At 40.3% G+C, this 17,983-nt stretch overlaps 1 protein-coding gene across 7 annotated transcripts in view; it reads right to left on the bottom strand.

Moving 5' to 3' along the window:
• Positions 1-17,983, bottom strand: part of AGTPBP1 (ATP/GTP binding carboxypeptidase 1) — a 127,351-nt gene that overhangs the window by 80,792 nt on the left and 28,576 nt on the right. For 6 of the 7 annotated variants that reach the window (XM_039543046.1, XM_039543045.1, XM_039543047.1 and 3 more), the window contains one exon: positions 14,938-15,068. In XM_039543046.1, coding sequence (XP_039398980.1) covers positions 14,938-15,068 — 131 coding nt within the window. Of the gene's footprint in view, positions 1-11,266; positions 11,449-14,937; positions 15,069-17,983 lie in introns of those variants that run through there. The other variant, XM_039543049.1, reaches the window with a different exon arrangement.

The raw sequence follows: 17,983 nt of genomic DNA, 5'->3' as shown, positions 1-17,983 counted from the left end.
TCATACCTTTACCTATTTTTAAATACAAAAATTGAACTGCTTTTGAATTTATTTTTAATTTTGGTTAACATTTTTCTTTTTTAGTGTACATATATCACTACACACCACAATTTTGGCCAAAAATACTGCAAAGAAAGGTATCTTATGCAACATTTGTGAGTCACATAAGAGTAATAGGAGTTTCTGGAAATTTCATGAGAAAGTCAGCTTTTGAGATTTCCAGAACAATTTCCTGCTGTTTTTATACAGCAGCCTTATTCCAGGCAAGGAAAGAGGACGGTAGATGGATTTTTAGGTGCATGAGTGGGGGGGTTAACATGTTATCAGATATAATCTTGTTACAGACTGCAGCACAGTAATGCCAACATTTGAAAAAGAAAAGGGGGTGAAATAAGCAGCTGTAGTTCAATTTATGGAGCCAGACACTGAAAGCCCACAGCCTATGATTCCCTCTCCACCTTATTAAGACGGTAAAGTGTATTACCTCACCAATCACATATTTTCTGCAATTATTGCTGTCCTATGACTTGCAAATAGTACTTCAATATGGGGGTTTTCAGGATCTAATTCCCTGATCTCCTGGGTTATGTTACCTGCTTCATGTAACTGCCAAAACAAATCAATATATAACCCCAATAAAAAGTTTCTTTCTTTCTGGTTTGCTTGTGGATGGGCACCAGACTGCAAAAAACAGCTCGTGAGAGAGTTTATTATACTATTTTTGGAACACATGCACATCTACTTTCTCATGAGCACAGAACCATGGAAGGCAAATCAGGGTTTTCTTTGGATATGTACCAGTTCATTTTGGTTTGACTTTTTCACAGGTCAGGTGAGGCAAATCAAGTAAGAAAGAAGCCAAACCTTGAAACCTCACTTCCAACTGCAATATCAGAGTAAGATGAAAGAAAACAGGCAACATTCTTATGCTTTTATTTGCTGACACTATAGAGAAATAATCAGAATCGCTATCCATGTCATTTGAAGTGCAATCATTCACACCCAAAATAGTTTCTGCCTGCTTCTAAAATTAACTGCGTTTTCATACTTCCCCACCAATACCCTGAGTGTGCTGGAATAAATGTAGATGTATGAGAAGAGATGCTGCACACCCTACAATCAGCTGAACAAAAGACATTTTAGACTCAAAAGTGCTGAAAACCAATTAATGAAAACAAATGCTCTGCCAAGAAAATAGCTAATATAATAAAACCAATAAAAGATCAGGATCATACTACACACTGGCTGGCCACATCTAACCTGGAAAATACATGTCACTATGCTTTGTGTAACAGAATAGATTTCTATGAATAAACACTAATTTAACAGACAAATCCACAAGTGAGGTATGTAATCCTTACATTCAACAAAAAATTCAGACAGACAATCTTTTTATTATGAAGGACAACACAAAATATAAATAGGTTTCATTCCCCAACCTTCAATCTAAACAATTGATTCCAGCCTTCTTTGACTACTCCACTGGCTCTTATTTGCTGTTGCCTATAGTCTCTCAGAATTGAATCCACAGTATACTTCACAGGTATACACACAGAAATACAATCAGCATCTTCAATCTTACACAAAGCAAAAGACTACATACTGTGTACTCTTTAGCCTCTTAATTTCAGAACATGTCTCCTGACTGAAAATACAGACACCCAGCTGAAAATTTTGTCCCCATTTTTAAAATCAATCACTATGAATATTTTTAAGGCTCCTGCCTGAATCCAGTTAAGTAAAAAGGTGTTCATTACTAAGATGCATTCAGGGAAACAGAAGTCTACTGTGGAATATTCATGATTTGATGGTAGCAATTTAATTTCGATATTGGCAATTTAAAGAACAAAGAGTTGCAAGGCTAGCAGGTTTGTTTTTTTTAAACTTTTCTCATACTCCAGAATAGCTGTGTTTTGGCACACACTCCCCACCAGAGCACCTCCTCACACCAGAAGGTGGAGTTGCAGTGGTTCATCCACTCTAGCATCTCCTGTCCTAGGTCTGCAACAATCTGCTACTTCCAGGGTCTAGCCCTCCACCCAGGTCACTTAACCTGGAAAAGGGGACTGGACTGGTAACAGAAAAGTCCAAACGAAAACAGGAAAAACCCAAAATCCATTGATCTCTATGCCAGGCCCTCTACCTTCATCTGGGACTCATCATTCTTGGCAGTAGTTCAAATAGAGCAGAACAAAGCTAGGGAGGGCATTCATTCTTTATATGGCTTTAACAGCACAATGCATACACTAACAAACTTAAACAAAGCCTTTGTTTAAGTTTGTTAGTGTATGAATTGCAGGGCCGCCCAGAGGGGGGGCAAGTGGGGCAATTTGCCCCAGGCCCCGGGCCCAGCAGGGGCCCCCACGAGAGTTTTTCGGGGCCCCTGGAGCGGGGTCCTTCACTCGCTGCGGGGGCCCCGGAAAACTCTTGCGAGGCCCGGGTCCCCGGAGCTTCTTCGCTCCCGGTCTTCGCTGGCCGGAGGTCCTTCCTCTCCGGGACAGAAGGACCCCCCGCCGCCGAATTACCGCCGAAGCGGGACCCGCCACCGGAGTGCAGCCGGGTCTTCGGCGGTAATTTGGCGGGGGTGGGGGGTGTCCTTCCGTTCTGGGACCCACCGCTGAAGTGCCCCGAAGACCCGCGGTGGGGGCTGCACTTTGGCGGCGGGTCCCGCGGCAGCGGTAATTCGGCGGCAGGGGGGTCCCCGCCGTGGGTCTTTGGGGCACTTTGGCAGCAGGTCCCAGAACGGAGGGACCCCCCGCCGCCGACTTACCGCCGAAGCGGGGCCCCCCGCTGCCAAAGACCCCGGGCCCCCAGAATCCTCTGGGCGGCCCTGATGCATTGTGCTGTTAAATTGGTCAGGAGTTCTCAAGAGGGGAGGGGTGGGGGGACAGGGATGGAAGGTGTTTCTGATTCTGTTCCTCCCCATTGGTCTGAATTATCCATGACATTCATACTGCATCACATCAAGTCCAGATCATTAAGGAATGCCTCTGCTTGCACTGACCAGAGGTTGTTTGGATTCTGTAATCAGCCCAGTTCTGCAGTCTGACAGGAATCGGGTGTTGTCCACAGTGCGCACACAATTCTTTGCAGCCAAAACTAATCTAACATGCATTTTGCTAACTGGAACTGGAGCAGCAAAACAAAGAAAACAAATGCCTCATTTTCCAGCTTTGTAGGTGAGAGAACTATAAGTTAAGATTATAATGCCAGACACTGATTACCTTAAACCAGCAGCCTTGGGAATCTGCCAAGAACTTTCCTGAAAATATGTTGCTTATCTTAGCAATAAGATTTATCACACATCTGCCCACCTTTATTCGAATGACGCTCCTAATCTGACAGCTCAGGCATTGTCAGTTTCATCTAGAACAATTTACAAACTTGGAACCTAATCCTGTAAACCCTTAATCATTTGATCAATCCCACTGAAGACAATGGGACTATTTGCATGACTATGGACCACTTTTGTGGTAAGAGTTTCAGGAGTCTGTTCTGTTCCTATAAAGGAAGTTGAATCTCCCATTGAAATGCAATGTTTGGGTACAATATCATAATGCAGTTTAGGATACAGTTCTAATTAAACTTTGTCTTTTAATAAGTCATACATATGCTGAAATGACTCCTTGCCCAATTCCCATATTCCATATAAACAGACTGAAATAGTACATAATTTGGGGGAAAGTGAATAGTTAAGCATGTTAATGTTTGTATATACGAACACCCATTTCATCATTGTACTGGAAAATATAGCTGAACTTAATTTTCTATGGAATTTGAAGAAAATTTAACAGCCCCAATCAGTGTGAACCTGAAAAAATTACATACCTTCTAAGAGAAAATAATCAGTCCACACTTACTGAAATTTTTTTTTCCCTTTTAACTGGTGTTGAGAAGAGTTCTACAAGACATACATACCCTCTCACATTATGACCAGCAAAATAATAATAAAATAAAATCTTAAAGAGGCAGAGGTTCACAGGTTTGCAAACCTAAAAACCTGTGTTATGCTTTAAGCCACCTCAGTACATAACTTTTTAATATTCATAAACCTGGTAACTGCAAGGGAACACTGAAGCCCATTAACCTGAATGTGTGCCAGCCAGTATACCCTCACTGACTAAAGGTGCAGTCACACCTGAATAGCTAAAAATTAACCTTGCCCCTTTAAGCTAAACAGAGTCATCACTGGCTCTCTCTCTGTTGTTACATAACAGATAACAAAACTCCAGTGGGGCATGGTGCTGGCACATAGGGTCTCGGGTACGTGGTGTGATTATTCAGAATCTCTTTTGGGAATAGGCATGTAGGTGAAATAGCTGGTACTTATGATTATGCTATTTCTATGTGTGTATATTCATCTTGGTATCTGAAGTTATGAATATTAGCTATGTTTACTATGTGTTTGCTACTGTGATAAGACCTTAAAGGTACTTAGCCAGCACATGAAGGGACAATTCAAGTTGAATGGCCTATTAAGGAACACTTAGCTCACAACAGAACCTGGAAAACGCCTGTCTACACTTAATGGACTTTTTGTGAATGTTCTAACTAGAATATGGGTGGGGGTGATGGATATGTAACTTGCCCAGGTGACTCCAAACACCATCTTTCATAGTAAAAACAGATTTCCATTTACTTGGCACTTGGCAGAAGCTAAAAGGCACTGGCCTGGAAACATATCCATTTTGCCTCTTTCCTGCTCTGGCCTCTTTCCTGCTCTGGCCTCCGAACATATACTAACTAATGGGAGCATTCTAACCAAGGGACTGAGGACTTTAAGGTAATCTGGAGCCTTCATATTTCCTTGATCCTTTGCAGATGGACTTATGAGTTAGATATGGTACAGAGACCATTCTAGCCTCATTGATTGTGGATTTCTCCCTTGCAATGGACAAAGATCAGATGTCTGCTGACTTTCTCATATGAGTTAGCAGCCTTTGATACCTGTGGTATAAGCAACATAGCCCTTGCTTGAGTGGTTTTGTTCTTTCCTCTCCAAACATCAAAGCCTGTTCTCACTGAACTCAATAGCAAAACTCCTTTTGATCTCAATGGGAACAGCATTTGGCCCCAAGAGAACAGAGGATGTGTTTTTGATAAATTGCTTATCTGTCCAGAGACAGGCTGATTTTGATTGCCCCTCCTGTATGTCATGGTGAGGAAAACAATAAAACAATTTGGGCTGTAGTTCTATCAAGATGCACATGGCTCACACAGTTCTATGCCTCTTTTCCATCAAACCCAGATGGCACAGCATCTTTGCTTTCCTAGTGCCTGGCAGAGAGCAATACTTAGACAAAGGCAACCTGGCAGAAGCTTAGTTTGGACATAAGGGAGGCATTGATAGTGTGTTAAGGGAAAGTGGGGTGATTGTCCTTCCTATCCGTCTTTCATTTAAGAAGTTTTCAATTTGGGGTGCTGCTGAAACCTCAATGACACCTGGAAGTACAAGTGACACCAAGGGCCCAAAGCATCACTTTACAACTGTATCTGTTAAACAGTTGTATAATTTTAGACAGATAAGGGGGATGTCAGAGGGGACAGGGAGAGCGTGGGGGCGCCCAGGGTTGGGAGGAGTCACATGGAGGGTCACGTGCCTTCCATTGTGTCCCTCCTATAAGAAATTTCTACTTGCACCACTGATTCTTGGCCTCTTCCTCTCCTGAAACCTGTACTTCCTCACTCGGTCTGGGGAGAGGAAGGGGAACCCAGGCTCACCTACTCCTCTGGATTACAGGCCAGGTACCCTGCCTGAAGCACCACTCTCCCACCTCTTTACTGTTTCCCAGTCCTGTTTCCTACCATCCGTCACTTGCAGATCATTTCTCAGCGTCACACACCATGGGTCATCTCCTCCAGAAGATCTGGTTCCCTGTTGTTTTAGGCTACTACTCCTGGTGGCTCCTCGGCCTCTATGGCAGCCATTGGGCTGCATTTCAAACAGTCCTCCTGGTTTCCCTCCCTAAGACAGGAGCTCCCTGCAGCCCTCCTCTCAGAGCTGAGGTAATGAGAGGCAGGTACCTCCTTCAGACAAGAATCCCTCCAGCTCTTCTCCATGGAGATAAGGCTGTTGTTTAGGCCAGCTGTAGGGCCTTAGCCAGCTTTACTTTCAGCTGGACCTTTCCCCCACTTAGTCTTCCACCTTGGAGCGCTCAGCAGGCCATCCTGCTGATGTCTGCCCTGCTATGAGGGAGGTGGCAGCATATGCGCTGATCCCCTTCCCAAAACTCATTCCAATGCTCCAGGAGACATAGGAGCTTTGTCTTGCCCTAGCTGCCAAGCTCCTGTCCCAATATTTCAAGGAAACAGTCATGGGAATTCCTCTGAAACACTACTTACTCCTGAGACCATTTCCTCTCGCCCAATTTCACCTAGGTCCTTGTACATCAGACCTGCCAAAAATCTTAAATGACCACACCACATAATGACAGTGGGCTGACTCCTAGACATCACTGATCTTAAGGGGTCAGGTCACCCCCATCACAAGCTGAACCATTTTTATTCAGTTATTTCCAAAACCAAACATTCACTTCAGAGTGAAGCCAACCTATAAAAAACAGCCCCAATTTAAAGTTTTGAAAGCCATGAGCCACTGAAAAAAAAAAGAGTTAGCTATTTCCATATTATGTAACTCTAAACTGTATCTGTACTGTGATGATATGACTGACTAAACTGCTGCAGAATCATCCTCTTGCAAAAATGCTGCACAGATTCTCCAGAATATAAACTTTTTAATTAAAAAGTAGTACTTAGTATTTATGGAGTGAAAATTACATACAATGCACATATGTATTCACTGCAGAGTTAACTGTGACCGTCACTCAGATGCTGCTCCTAATCTCCCTCATATCATGCACAAAACCCTCTCCCCACAAAGTCTGGTGTGCTTTTAACCAGGGCTAGCTGTGGATGTAAGAGTGCCCAGGTGTCACTTTCACTGAGGTTGGGAACCACCCGCATCACCCTTACAATGAGGACACAGGCTACATTATTCAGCTGCCAATAGTCCTCCAATGCCTTCCCACAATTCCCCTGCATATCCTGAAGGACAAACATGCTTTCTCAAGTCACTGAGAAAGAATCAGAACAGCTCAGCTTAGGGCAACACAGAGAACCATGAGATGTACCCCCATAAGCCTTAGAGACACACACTGGTGAGTCCAGCAACACTGAGGACACAGTAACTCGTGTATGGCTTTGCAGTGTGGCTGCTCACACCCGAGACAGGTTAATCTAGGTGCTCAGACCCAAGAGTCAATCATTAAGGCTAACTCTGCAATGAAAACATACCCCTAAAAGATTAATGATGCAGTGTTGTCTGTGTGACTAAGCAGACAGATTGAAACAATAACTCCTCCCATAAATCTAAACATTGTGTTAACTAGAGCTGATCAAAACTCAGACTTTCCATTCTATGGGAAGGTTTAACATTTTAAAAAAGTTTGCTCCCGTTTGGAATGAAAACTAGAAATGTCTGAAATTCAGACAGAAGGGAAACGCCAAAACATTTTTCTTTTAGGGAAAACAATTGAGCCATTTCAACTGGATTTTTTCCACAGTGAAACAGAGCAGTCAAGGGAGTAGAAACCTAACGACCCTATTCATAGAAAAGGACCCCATTGTACTAGGCTCTGTACAAATATAAAACAAACAAAAAAAGATACACTTTGTAAACCCCTTGGGGCAGAGACTAAGTCAAGAGACATTAGATGGAAATATACAGACGGGGAGCAAGAGTAAATAAACTCAGACCTTCTGGAACTAGACTGCTGAGGAATACTTATGGAGGAAGTAAACATTTAAAAAAATTTAGACAGTGTGGAAGGACAAACAAACAAACAACAAACAAACAAAAAGAAAAAAGCACTAAAGAGCGCTATTTTCCAAGAATGGCACAAGACTCCCCAATGAAACCAATATTTCAAATTTGAGTTTCAGACTTTGGTCTATGTCCCTGCAGGTAACTAAGAGTATCACAAGTATATCTTCAGAAAACAAGTGGTAGTCACCTCAAAATTCAATTTCTATTACATTGTTTTGTGGAGTGGATTTTCTTAAGAGACTTCCAAAATGCTAACTCGATAGTGACTTGCTTTAGGTAAGTATGTGTGATCATTGCAACATACTGTTATGGTTGCCAAAGTGCAAGAAAATAACTTTTATTGCTAGACTTAGCAATGAGAACACTTCATGTACAATTAACAGAAACACTCAAGAATTCATGGTCTTACGTACATGGTACACTTAGTGCACATCTTCATAAAACTCTCCAAGTTTTCCTTAATCACCAACGAGTTTCAAGCCAAAATAACCATTCAACCATTTAATTTCTATTAAGAAATTTCTGGTTAACAGCACTCACAGCTAAATGCAAGTTTTCTTGTAAAATTTAAATCAGTTTAATCTTCAGACACAATTAGTACACATTTCTTCCCTTCAGCAAAATCTTTTTTAAAAAATATTGCAATAAGGTAATTGCAGAAAAAATAAACTTAAAACTAACTTTTTAATTCATAGAATCCTAGAATCTCAGGGTTGGAAGGGACCTCAGGAGGTCATCTAGTCCAACCCCCTGCTCAAAGCAGGACCAACACCAACTAAATCATCCCAGCCAGGGCTTTGTCAAGCCTGACCTTAAAAACCTTTAAGGAAGGAGATTCCACCACCTCCCTAGGTAACCCATTCCAGTTCTTCACCACCCTACTAGTGGAAAAGTTTTTCCTAATGTCCAACCTAAACCTCCCCCTCTGCAGCTTGAGACCATTACTCCTTGTTCTGTCATCTTCTACCACTGAGAACAGTCTAAATCCATCCTCTTTGGAACCCCCTTTCAGGTAGTTGAAAGCAGCTATCAAATCCCCCCTCATTCTTCTCTTCTGCAGACTAAACAATCCCAGTTCCCTCAGCCTCTCCTCATAAGTCATGTGCTCCAGCCCCCTAATCATTTTTGTTGCCCTCCGCTGGACTCTTTCCAATTTATCCACATCCTTCTTGTAGTGTGGGGCCCAAAACTGGACACAGTACTCCAAATGAGGCCTCACCAGTGCTGAATAGAGGGGAATGATCACATCCCTCGATCTGCTGGAAATGCCCCTACTTATACAATTCTACAATATAACAGCACTCAGTAAACTTATACTGTACTGTGTCTTACAAAGCCCCAAACTTGTGACAGGATTGTCTTCACCATTCTTTTACCATACTTCAGTTCTTAAATTATAGCTTTGACAGTGCAACGAGTATTTAGTTGGAGAGTCATTAAATATGTCCCAAAGTAATATTTAACATGGCCTTTGATAGGAGCTTTCTCCAGTTTCTGAATGTAAGACAACTGACTCTTAAAACAGTGCAAAAAAAAAATAGATGTACTATCATTAGTTTTCAAAGCAGACAAAAAAGAAAAACAGATTGACAAATGAGTTACAAGGTTATTTGTGACTTCATATAGAAACATCAACCTGCTAGTGTTCAGCTGCCAAAATGAAAATGTAAAATGAGAACAGACTAGCATGAGAATTTATCAAGAGGTAAAGTTTCAATGTTTCCAACATGTCTCACATACTGCTGATAATGCTGTACTTTAGGCTACATTTCTTTAGATGACATTCTTAAATCTAACCCCATCCTGAATTAACTCCTTTATTCCCTATAGCCAATGCAACAGTGATTAAATAAACTACCTAATGAGGGGGCATCTTGTGCCTGCTTTAAATAATGCACCAAGCAAAATAAAAATAAATCAATCCAATAGAAAAGCATATTAAGACTGTTTAGAAAACAAAAGACATGAAATTTAAAAAAAAAATGTATATAGGCTCAACCATATCTCTCTAACAAAAAAATTCCAAGTTTCCTTTAACTGTAATGAGGCTCTTTAAAATTTGGCATAAATGATCTTTTAACAGAAATTTTAATAAATACATTGCTATACCTGTCCTCCACTTTTTACTCTTTATACAATTCATCTATACTGTCTTCATAATTCCTTTCTTTCCAGCTATATTACAAATTTCTTTCCCTATCAATGAAGGTCCGCTAGATTAACTATTTTTAATATATGTATTTCAGTCTATTGAAAGTGTATGGAGTAATGTTATTTTGCTGTAAACTAATACTTGATAATAATCCTAGTAAAAAAAGAAAAATCCCAAAAAAGAAGAGGAGGGAAAAAAACAAGACACAGAAAAACACCTTCAATAATGCATCTTTTTATATTACACATATACATACAGACACACTGTATAAATAGCCTTTATCATATAAGCCTACCACATATGTGAAAGTCTAGTATGTATGTACAAGTAAACAGTACATACACATTACACACACACACACACACACACACACACACACACACACACACACACACAGAGTAAATCCAAAACCTCTGCTCTTTGCCATTCCCCAGTTAGTGCATGAGAAAATTAATGAAAAAGCTTGAAAATTTTTATCCACAACTAAGTCAACCACTAATAGGCATGCCAACTGTTAGTCAAATGTAGGGTGACCAGATGTCCCGATTTTGGGGTCTTTTTCTTACATAGGCTCCTATTAACCCCACCCCCTGTCCCGATTTTTCGCATTTGCTATCTGGTCACCCTAGTCAAATTATAAACAAACACCACACCTTCGTGGTAATTAAGGTTTTGGTATTCAGAGTAATACCTCCTTCCAGGTTTGGGAGAAATTGTTAGGTTTGTCAAAAGTAACCGATTATCTCTATTATTAATTAATAAAGTTCTTAGGCCTTGACCCTGTAAATACTTATGCAAAAACTGCATATGCTTAATTTTATCACCATGAGTGGTCTGCAGGATTGGGACCCTACACTGTATGCTTTTGGGGGCAAGCACTATGTCCCTCTGTGTGTTTAGAAAATCCATATCATGTAACAAGCAATGCCACAATTAAATAATTAACACATCTCCAACATTAACAGTTTGTAGACTAAATCATCCAAATGTAAGATTTCTCAACTGGAGGCTCTTAATACCGTAACCTGAACTGCTACGTAATTTGTTTTTATTTCTGGGATTTAAATGTCACCTCTCCAGACAAGAGTTCTGTAAAGCAGTAGAAAATTAGCCAAGGCAAAGACACAACAGTTTAAAACAGAAGGCTCGTTAAAATTTAGTTTGTTGCTATATTGTTGAGAACTTTATGGATGCCTAATGGCGGCCAGGGCTAAGGAGGGATGACTGAAAAAACAGAAGAAAATATCCATAATCTGAACTTCATTTGAAATATTCATTTATATTTGTACCTGATCTTTTGAACTGGCATATTTAAAATGTTTTCATTGCTACATGTCGACATTATGAAATGCATTTAATAGTTTCCTTCCACTTTTGGCATCTCTTATAAATTTAGAAGACTCTTTCTGTAAGGAAATAGCTTGGGTTCCGGCATCTTGACATAGATAGTCCCTGTAGAAGGCTTCCAATTCTTGATATAAAAAGAAGGAACAAGAAATTTAGGATACACTAAGAATGAAAAAGGCTGCCAGGGAAAAGTGATAATTAATCCTTCAGATCCCCATCTGACTTAACTATTCTAATAAGGTATTGCTAACTTGAAATGGGATGCCTTGTTTGGGGAGGAGGCAAAAGTTAAGTCTGACACTTTTATAACTATTTGCTGATGACAGCTCCTGATCATCTTGAATGGCCCAAGGAACAATACAGCTGAAGACAAGGCTGAAACTGTAGGATACCAAAAGAGATTGGCAAGAGTACTGGTGTTTGGGCATCTTTCCTTGTCTGAAAATGCACTGTATAGATCGGCCCTTCAGAAGTGGCTTGACCACTATACCATTTTTGGGACACTTCTTCCTCAATACTTATCTTTTAGCAGGATTACAGCCAATTGGCTTGTACAGTGGCACTAAGAGGCTGATTATGAGAGTCAGGAATTTTCAACTAATTGGTCACAAATTGGTCAAAGTCAATCAAGAAAGACACTCCCTTTCTTTAAGACTACATGGGAGGAAGTTCTTGAAACATTTTTCTGTTGTAACATTGAGTCACAGGTGAGGGTGACAGTGACGGTGTACCCCATAAGGCTTCATGGGAATATGCTTACGAATGTATATATGATATAACTGGAATATGTTTTATGCTACATATGCCATGTAATATATCTACGTAAAGGTTATGATCTACTGAACACATTCCTCCTATTTGTATGCCTGTATCATATTTGTACTTGAAGTTAGGAATATTGGCTGTATATTTGCTTGATAGCCCTAGTAAAGCATTTGGTCGGCTTCTTGAGAAACGAATGTGGAAAATAAGTGCCCAATCAAGAACCACTCAACCCAACAATGAACTCAGGTGCCAATCCACATCGGAGCTTTCCCAGGAATGTGGCTTGGCTGGTAAGGAACTCAGTCATGCATGGACATGTGACTTGTCCATGTGACTCCAAAACTCCATCTTGGAGCTGGACTTTGCATACGAGAGAGGAGGGGGTCTCCACCCACAAGAGACAGTCTACTTAAACCCCTGGGAGATCCCTCCATTTTGTCTTCAGATGGCTCAAAAGATAGCCTCTCCACCCCCAAGAAACTGGGACAAAGAACAGTAACTACAGAGGGTGTGACTGATTGCTGGACCCAGACTAGATGGAGACTAGTCTGTAAAAGGAAGCTTACTGGGTGAGGTTTTTATCTGTATTCAGTTTTCTTAGACATAGACTTACGTGTTCTATTTTATTTTGCTTGGTAATTCACTTTGTTCTGTCTGCTACTACTTGGAACCACTTAAATCCTACTTTCTGTATTTAATAAAATCACTTTTTATTTATTAACCCAGAGTATGTATTAATACCGGGGGGGGGGGGGGGGAACAGTTATGCATCTCTCTCTCTATCAGTGTTATAGAGGGCAAACAATTTATGAATTTACCCTGTATAAGCTTTATACAGGGTAAAACGGATTTATTCGGGGCTTAGATCCCATTGGGAGTTGGGCATCTGACTGTTAAAGACAGGAACACTTCTGTAAGTTGCTTTCAGTTAAGCCTGCAGCTTTGGGGCACATGGTTAAGACCCTGGGTCTGTGATGGAGCAGACTGGCATGTCTGGCTTAGCAAAACAGGATGCTGGATTCCCTGGCTGGCAGGGAACGCAGGGGCAAAGGTAGTCTTGGCACATCAGTTGTCAGTTCCCAAGGGGGGTTCTGTGATCCAACCCGTCACAGTGAGATCCACTGCTATAATCCACTAGATTATTCTTTACTTCACAAATCTCTGGAGAACTGCTAGCAGACCACAAAGATGGCAGCCTACACTAGGCCAGCCTGGTGCATGCACAGACACACAGACCATGGGAGGAGAGAAATTCAGGCTTGCCTCTCTCTACAGATTCTAGCTATTTGGATTTTTTCTGAAGCAGACAAGCCAGTGGTATTACTCAGGGGTAGGCAACCTATGGCACGTGTGGTGGAGATAGAATGATGGACTGTACCAGTAAGAGAACTGGGAGGAGGGCAGAAGATTCTGCATAGAAGGTACTGGCACAAGTTCCCCTAAGCCTCTGACTGTCAGAAGCTGGGACTGCACAACAAGGGATGGATTACTTGATAATTACCCTGTTCTGTTCATTCCTTTGGAAGTAGTTGGCACTGGTTACGGTCAGAAGACAGAATAGATGGACCATTGGTCCGACCTAATATAGCCGCTCTTATGTTCTTAGGTAAGCCATCAAACACTAGCTAGACTGCTCGCCTGCAGTACTGAGGAACTGGGGAAGGAATGGTAAAATGGCAGGTTGGAATAATGAGGCATTGATATATGATATCTATAAGGAGACAACAGAAATGCAGATTTAGCACATGTTCCTCAGTCTTCCTTAAAAAGGAAGGACAAGTTCCAGTTACTAAAAATTCAATTCTCCTGAAAAGGTCACAGGTTTGAGAGAAAAATCCGCACACACTGAAAGATCTTTGCTGTGGACACCAATGACCCTGCTCTCAGACTGAAGCAAAATAAACTGAGATAATACAGCACTTGAGCAAGGGGAATCTGAACTCAAAAGAAGGAAGGAAAGAAAACTGAAATGCCTCCATTGTAGTGCATGTGAGAAATAAAGCCACCTCAACATCATTCTTTGGGATATTTGCCATTACCTTTCTGTCTGCCAGGCTGTTCCAATGGATTTGGCTGTACTGGGAAGTTCTGTTGATCAGTTAGCTGATTTACACATTAATGAAGTTCCTCCTTTGTTATTCCAGAGAGTTACTGGATGTGTTTTTAGGGTACCAGAAAGAATCTTTTACCCAAAGACCTTCAAGGTTACATTTTTCTTCAGCCAAAAGATGCAGAAAAAAATACTTGTGTCTTGTTATTCCCCTCCCCCCCCCCCCCATTTAGGTAAATTACCAAAAAAAAATCATTTCTATATAGCATGTTCTTAAGCAACAATACAAGTGTTTGCTTCTCTTTATTTTTTGAATACAAATACCTAAATACAGTAGTAAGGACAAGCTATGACAGAAGTTTTAGACAGCTAAGAAAGGGCCTTGACTCTGCCATCCTTGTTCATGTAGAATAATACCTTAATCCAAAAGTACTGTCATTTATTTTGATAGAATTACTCATGGAGTAAGGTAGTACTCTTAACGAGACTAAAAATACTGTACAATATGGCAAACTGTCAGATTATGAAGAACTGAGATAGGAGAAGCTTATCCTAATAGAAGAATTTTGTGTTCCACATGCAAGTACATAAAGACAAGTAATAAATACAACTTCTCATTGTTTGGTCACATAAAACAGGAATATAGAAATTCTTTTGGAGGACAAGGTGAGAAACCACCAACAGAACTTCAGTACTGAAATGTGGCAGTCAAATATGCTATATATGAGTGCATTTTGGGATGAAGCATAGAAAGATAAGGAACAATTTTTAAAACATTAAGTAAAATAAAATATTTACCTTGACTCTGAGCCAGATGAAGGATCTTTGAGGTAACATATCTGGCAGTGTCTGCTTCTACCAACAAAGATTCTGAATTTATCTTCTCCAGCTGTGCCAGCAGACCCACAATCCGAGAATTGTTAGTAAGACTAGAAGAAACATTTATATTTGTGTTTCAATCCGTATTCAACATATGACAAAAATATTTTGTTTCACCTGATATGGCAAAATCCAATTAGTTACATTTTTTAAAGTCAAAGTTAGTTCTTCAGAGAACTAGGTTTAGATCAGTAGGTTTGTACAATTTTATAGTTAAAACAGAATGTTTTTCTCTATTTAGTTACTTCTCAAAATTAGCTTTTCTTCCCTGCTACCAATGACACACTCATTAAGACAGATATACAGAGGAGGGTAGTGTTGTCTTTGCTACATTCTTAAAAGGGATTAAATCCACTTCCCTTGAAATCAGTGGCAAAACTCCCATTATTTTCCAAGGACATAAGGGATCACCCCAACTACTGAGATTACCCAAGGAAATCATATGGGAAATTCAGGACTAATTTGTACTATTACAAATCTACTATTATTAGCAACTTATTTCTTCAAATTCATACCTATAACAGCACAACATTTAGTCTTGATTGGAAAATAGCTACAGCTATATAAAACTGGGGCTGTATCACATCTTCCATGGAACCCCCTCTACAGTTAAGATCCCTCTTGTCAAGGGGTGTCTCCAGTGCAATCATGACCAGGGAAGTCCCAGGCAGCACATCTCTGGTGGAGCTATGCTCTCAAGGAACATGGGGAAGGGACTGAACGGGAAAACCACTTAGGCTCTAAAGCCATTATGGGCCTTCCCCCAAGAATTCATTCCACAAGTGAGGGGGACAATCTTCACACTACACCCCAATAAAACATCCAGAGAATACCACTGGAAGGGGAGGATGGGGACTTTGCAGAAGTTACTTCCTCCTTGGCCATCTCTCAGGATTTTTTATCACAGGATGGGGACTCCAGCTATCAGAATACATTTTCAACTACTTTGACATTTTATTGTCTATACAGTAGCAATGGCTTTAAAGTCTGCCAGACTGGTCTACAAAAATGCCTACAAAAGCCCCAAAGTCTGGCTAGCCTGAAAGATGTGTAATCATCCAGATGTGGAGAAATAAAGTACTCAAGAATATAACAGAACGAGAGCCCACCCACCCCAAAAAGACTTTTGTTTACAGAGAAAACAAGAGCAGATCACTTTTCAGTTCTTGAGCGTTTTTCCCTCTTCCAAACTTTTTTATTCCTCCTCAGACAGCTTGAACAATAAGCCTGTTCTGCAAATGACCACACCAGGGAAAGGAATGGAGAGTTTAGACAAAAAGCTTAGAAGAAATGGAAGCCAACCCTATGCTGAGAAAATAATGCTGTTTTCTTTGGGAGATACACGTCACCTTTCTAGTGGGTTCCTATCTTTTCTTTCCCACACCCCCATAGCAATATTTCAGGTCTACAGCCTCTGCCTGAGAGAGCCCAAGAGGAGATCATATCTAGAGTCTCCCATCTATTCCTAGCTCCTGCTATCCTACCTAACAAGACTGAGTAGTCGATCATATCCTTGTGTTAGGCTTTACTCTGCACACATGCAGCAAGGGAAAAAAAACCCAACAACTGGCTGAAAGTTTTAAATATCACTTTTTCACTGATATCTACTATTCTCAGTTTTTCTCACATTCACTTTCAACATTTTCTGATAAATCTCTAACAGTGAAAAAATACAGCAGTATTAAGTTTTACCTCATACACTCTGCAAACCACTTTGAGACAATCCCATTCTTTATTACTCACTCGCTTATCTTTAGAGAATACATGCAACCAGTTTGGTTTCTTAAGTTTTGCAAATATTTTTTGGAAAAAATGCAGCACAAAACTTAGACTATCACTGTTAGATGGGAGGGTCTTTATTTTATAACGTTCATAAAAGTGAAGAACTGTAGAGAATCAGAATGTTTTAAATTAACAGTCATTCCCATCAATGTCATTCTGTCACAGTTTTGTCTCATTTTGAGGTACACAAGTACAGCTTGGCTTGATGTCTTAGTCATTTACATAAAGGTGACGTGTTTTAAGAGGAGATACATTTCATGAGGCGCACTTTTATCCAGATATTTATATTATCGCCCCCACTACCGTATTCAATTATATTCTTTAATTAAACACCTTAAGGTTAGTTCAAATCGCCTACAACATAAATCAACTTACCTTCATCTTCGTAGAATGTAAGATACTTGAGATGTCATTGACAAAGTTAAAATGAACTATTATTAATCAGACTTTATTTATTCTTCATTTTTACATTCCCCCCACCATTTGAAAATATGTTTAAAAAATTTCCAAGTGTGGAAGCAGGGAAAGCTTCAATAAGGATTTGAAGGGGATTTTAATGCATGTTAGTCAGTTAGCAAGAGTCAGGCCATACTGTAACCCTAATGACGTGAGACTTGTAGGAGCAAAGATAGTGCGAGGCGACAGGACAAGAACTGTGTACAAAGTTATTACGACCTTGCAATCACTAACCAAAATGCAGGCTTGCTTTTCTTAAGAGAGAGACAAATAAGATAAGCCTTTCTGCTATGTATAAACAAAATGTAGTTGTTGCTTTTTACTGTCTGTATTATTGCTAGAAATTGTCTGTAACAAAGGTATAAAGGCTTGCTGTGATTGTTTACCAGTTGAGAGACCTGTCCAGGACTGGGGCGACCCTGTGTCCTATGGCACTCTCTCCCTCCATTGTAATTACTGGAGAAATAATAAAGTATTTGATTTTGCTGCACCCAAACAAAAAGCGAGAACTGAGTTTTTCTTCGACACATGAATATAATTAAAATTATTGCTGTGTACAACTATGGTTTCTAAGGAACAACTGGCACAGCAAAGCATTCCATTACAGTGCAGCAATAGTAAATGACTACTTATTTTAATCGATGTACAGTGAGTTCTGGCTATTCACAATAAAACTAAAGAATGACATTAGTATTATAAATAGTGTCAATGTTGTTTATAAAGAAGT

Source organism: Mauremys reevesii, linkage group 6 (genome assembly GCF_016161935.1).
Source record: "Mauremys reevesii isolate NIE-2019 linkage group 6, ASM1616193v1, whole genome shotgun sequence".
Classification (NCBI taxonomy): Eukaryota; Metazoa; Chordata; order Testudines; family Geoemydidae; genus Mauremys; species Mauremys reevesii.
This window is presented reverse-complemented; position numbering and strand designations above follow the sequence as displayed.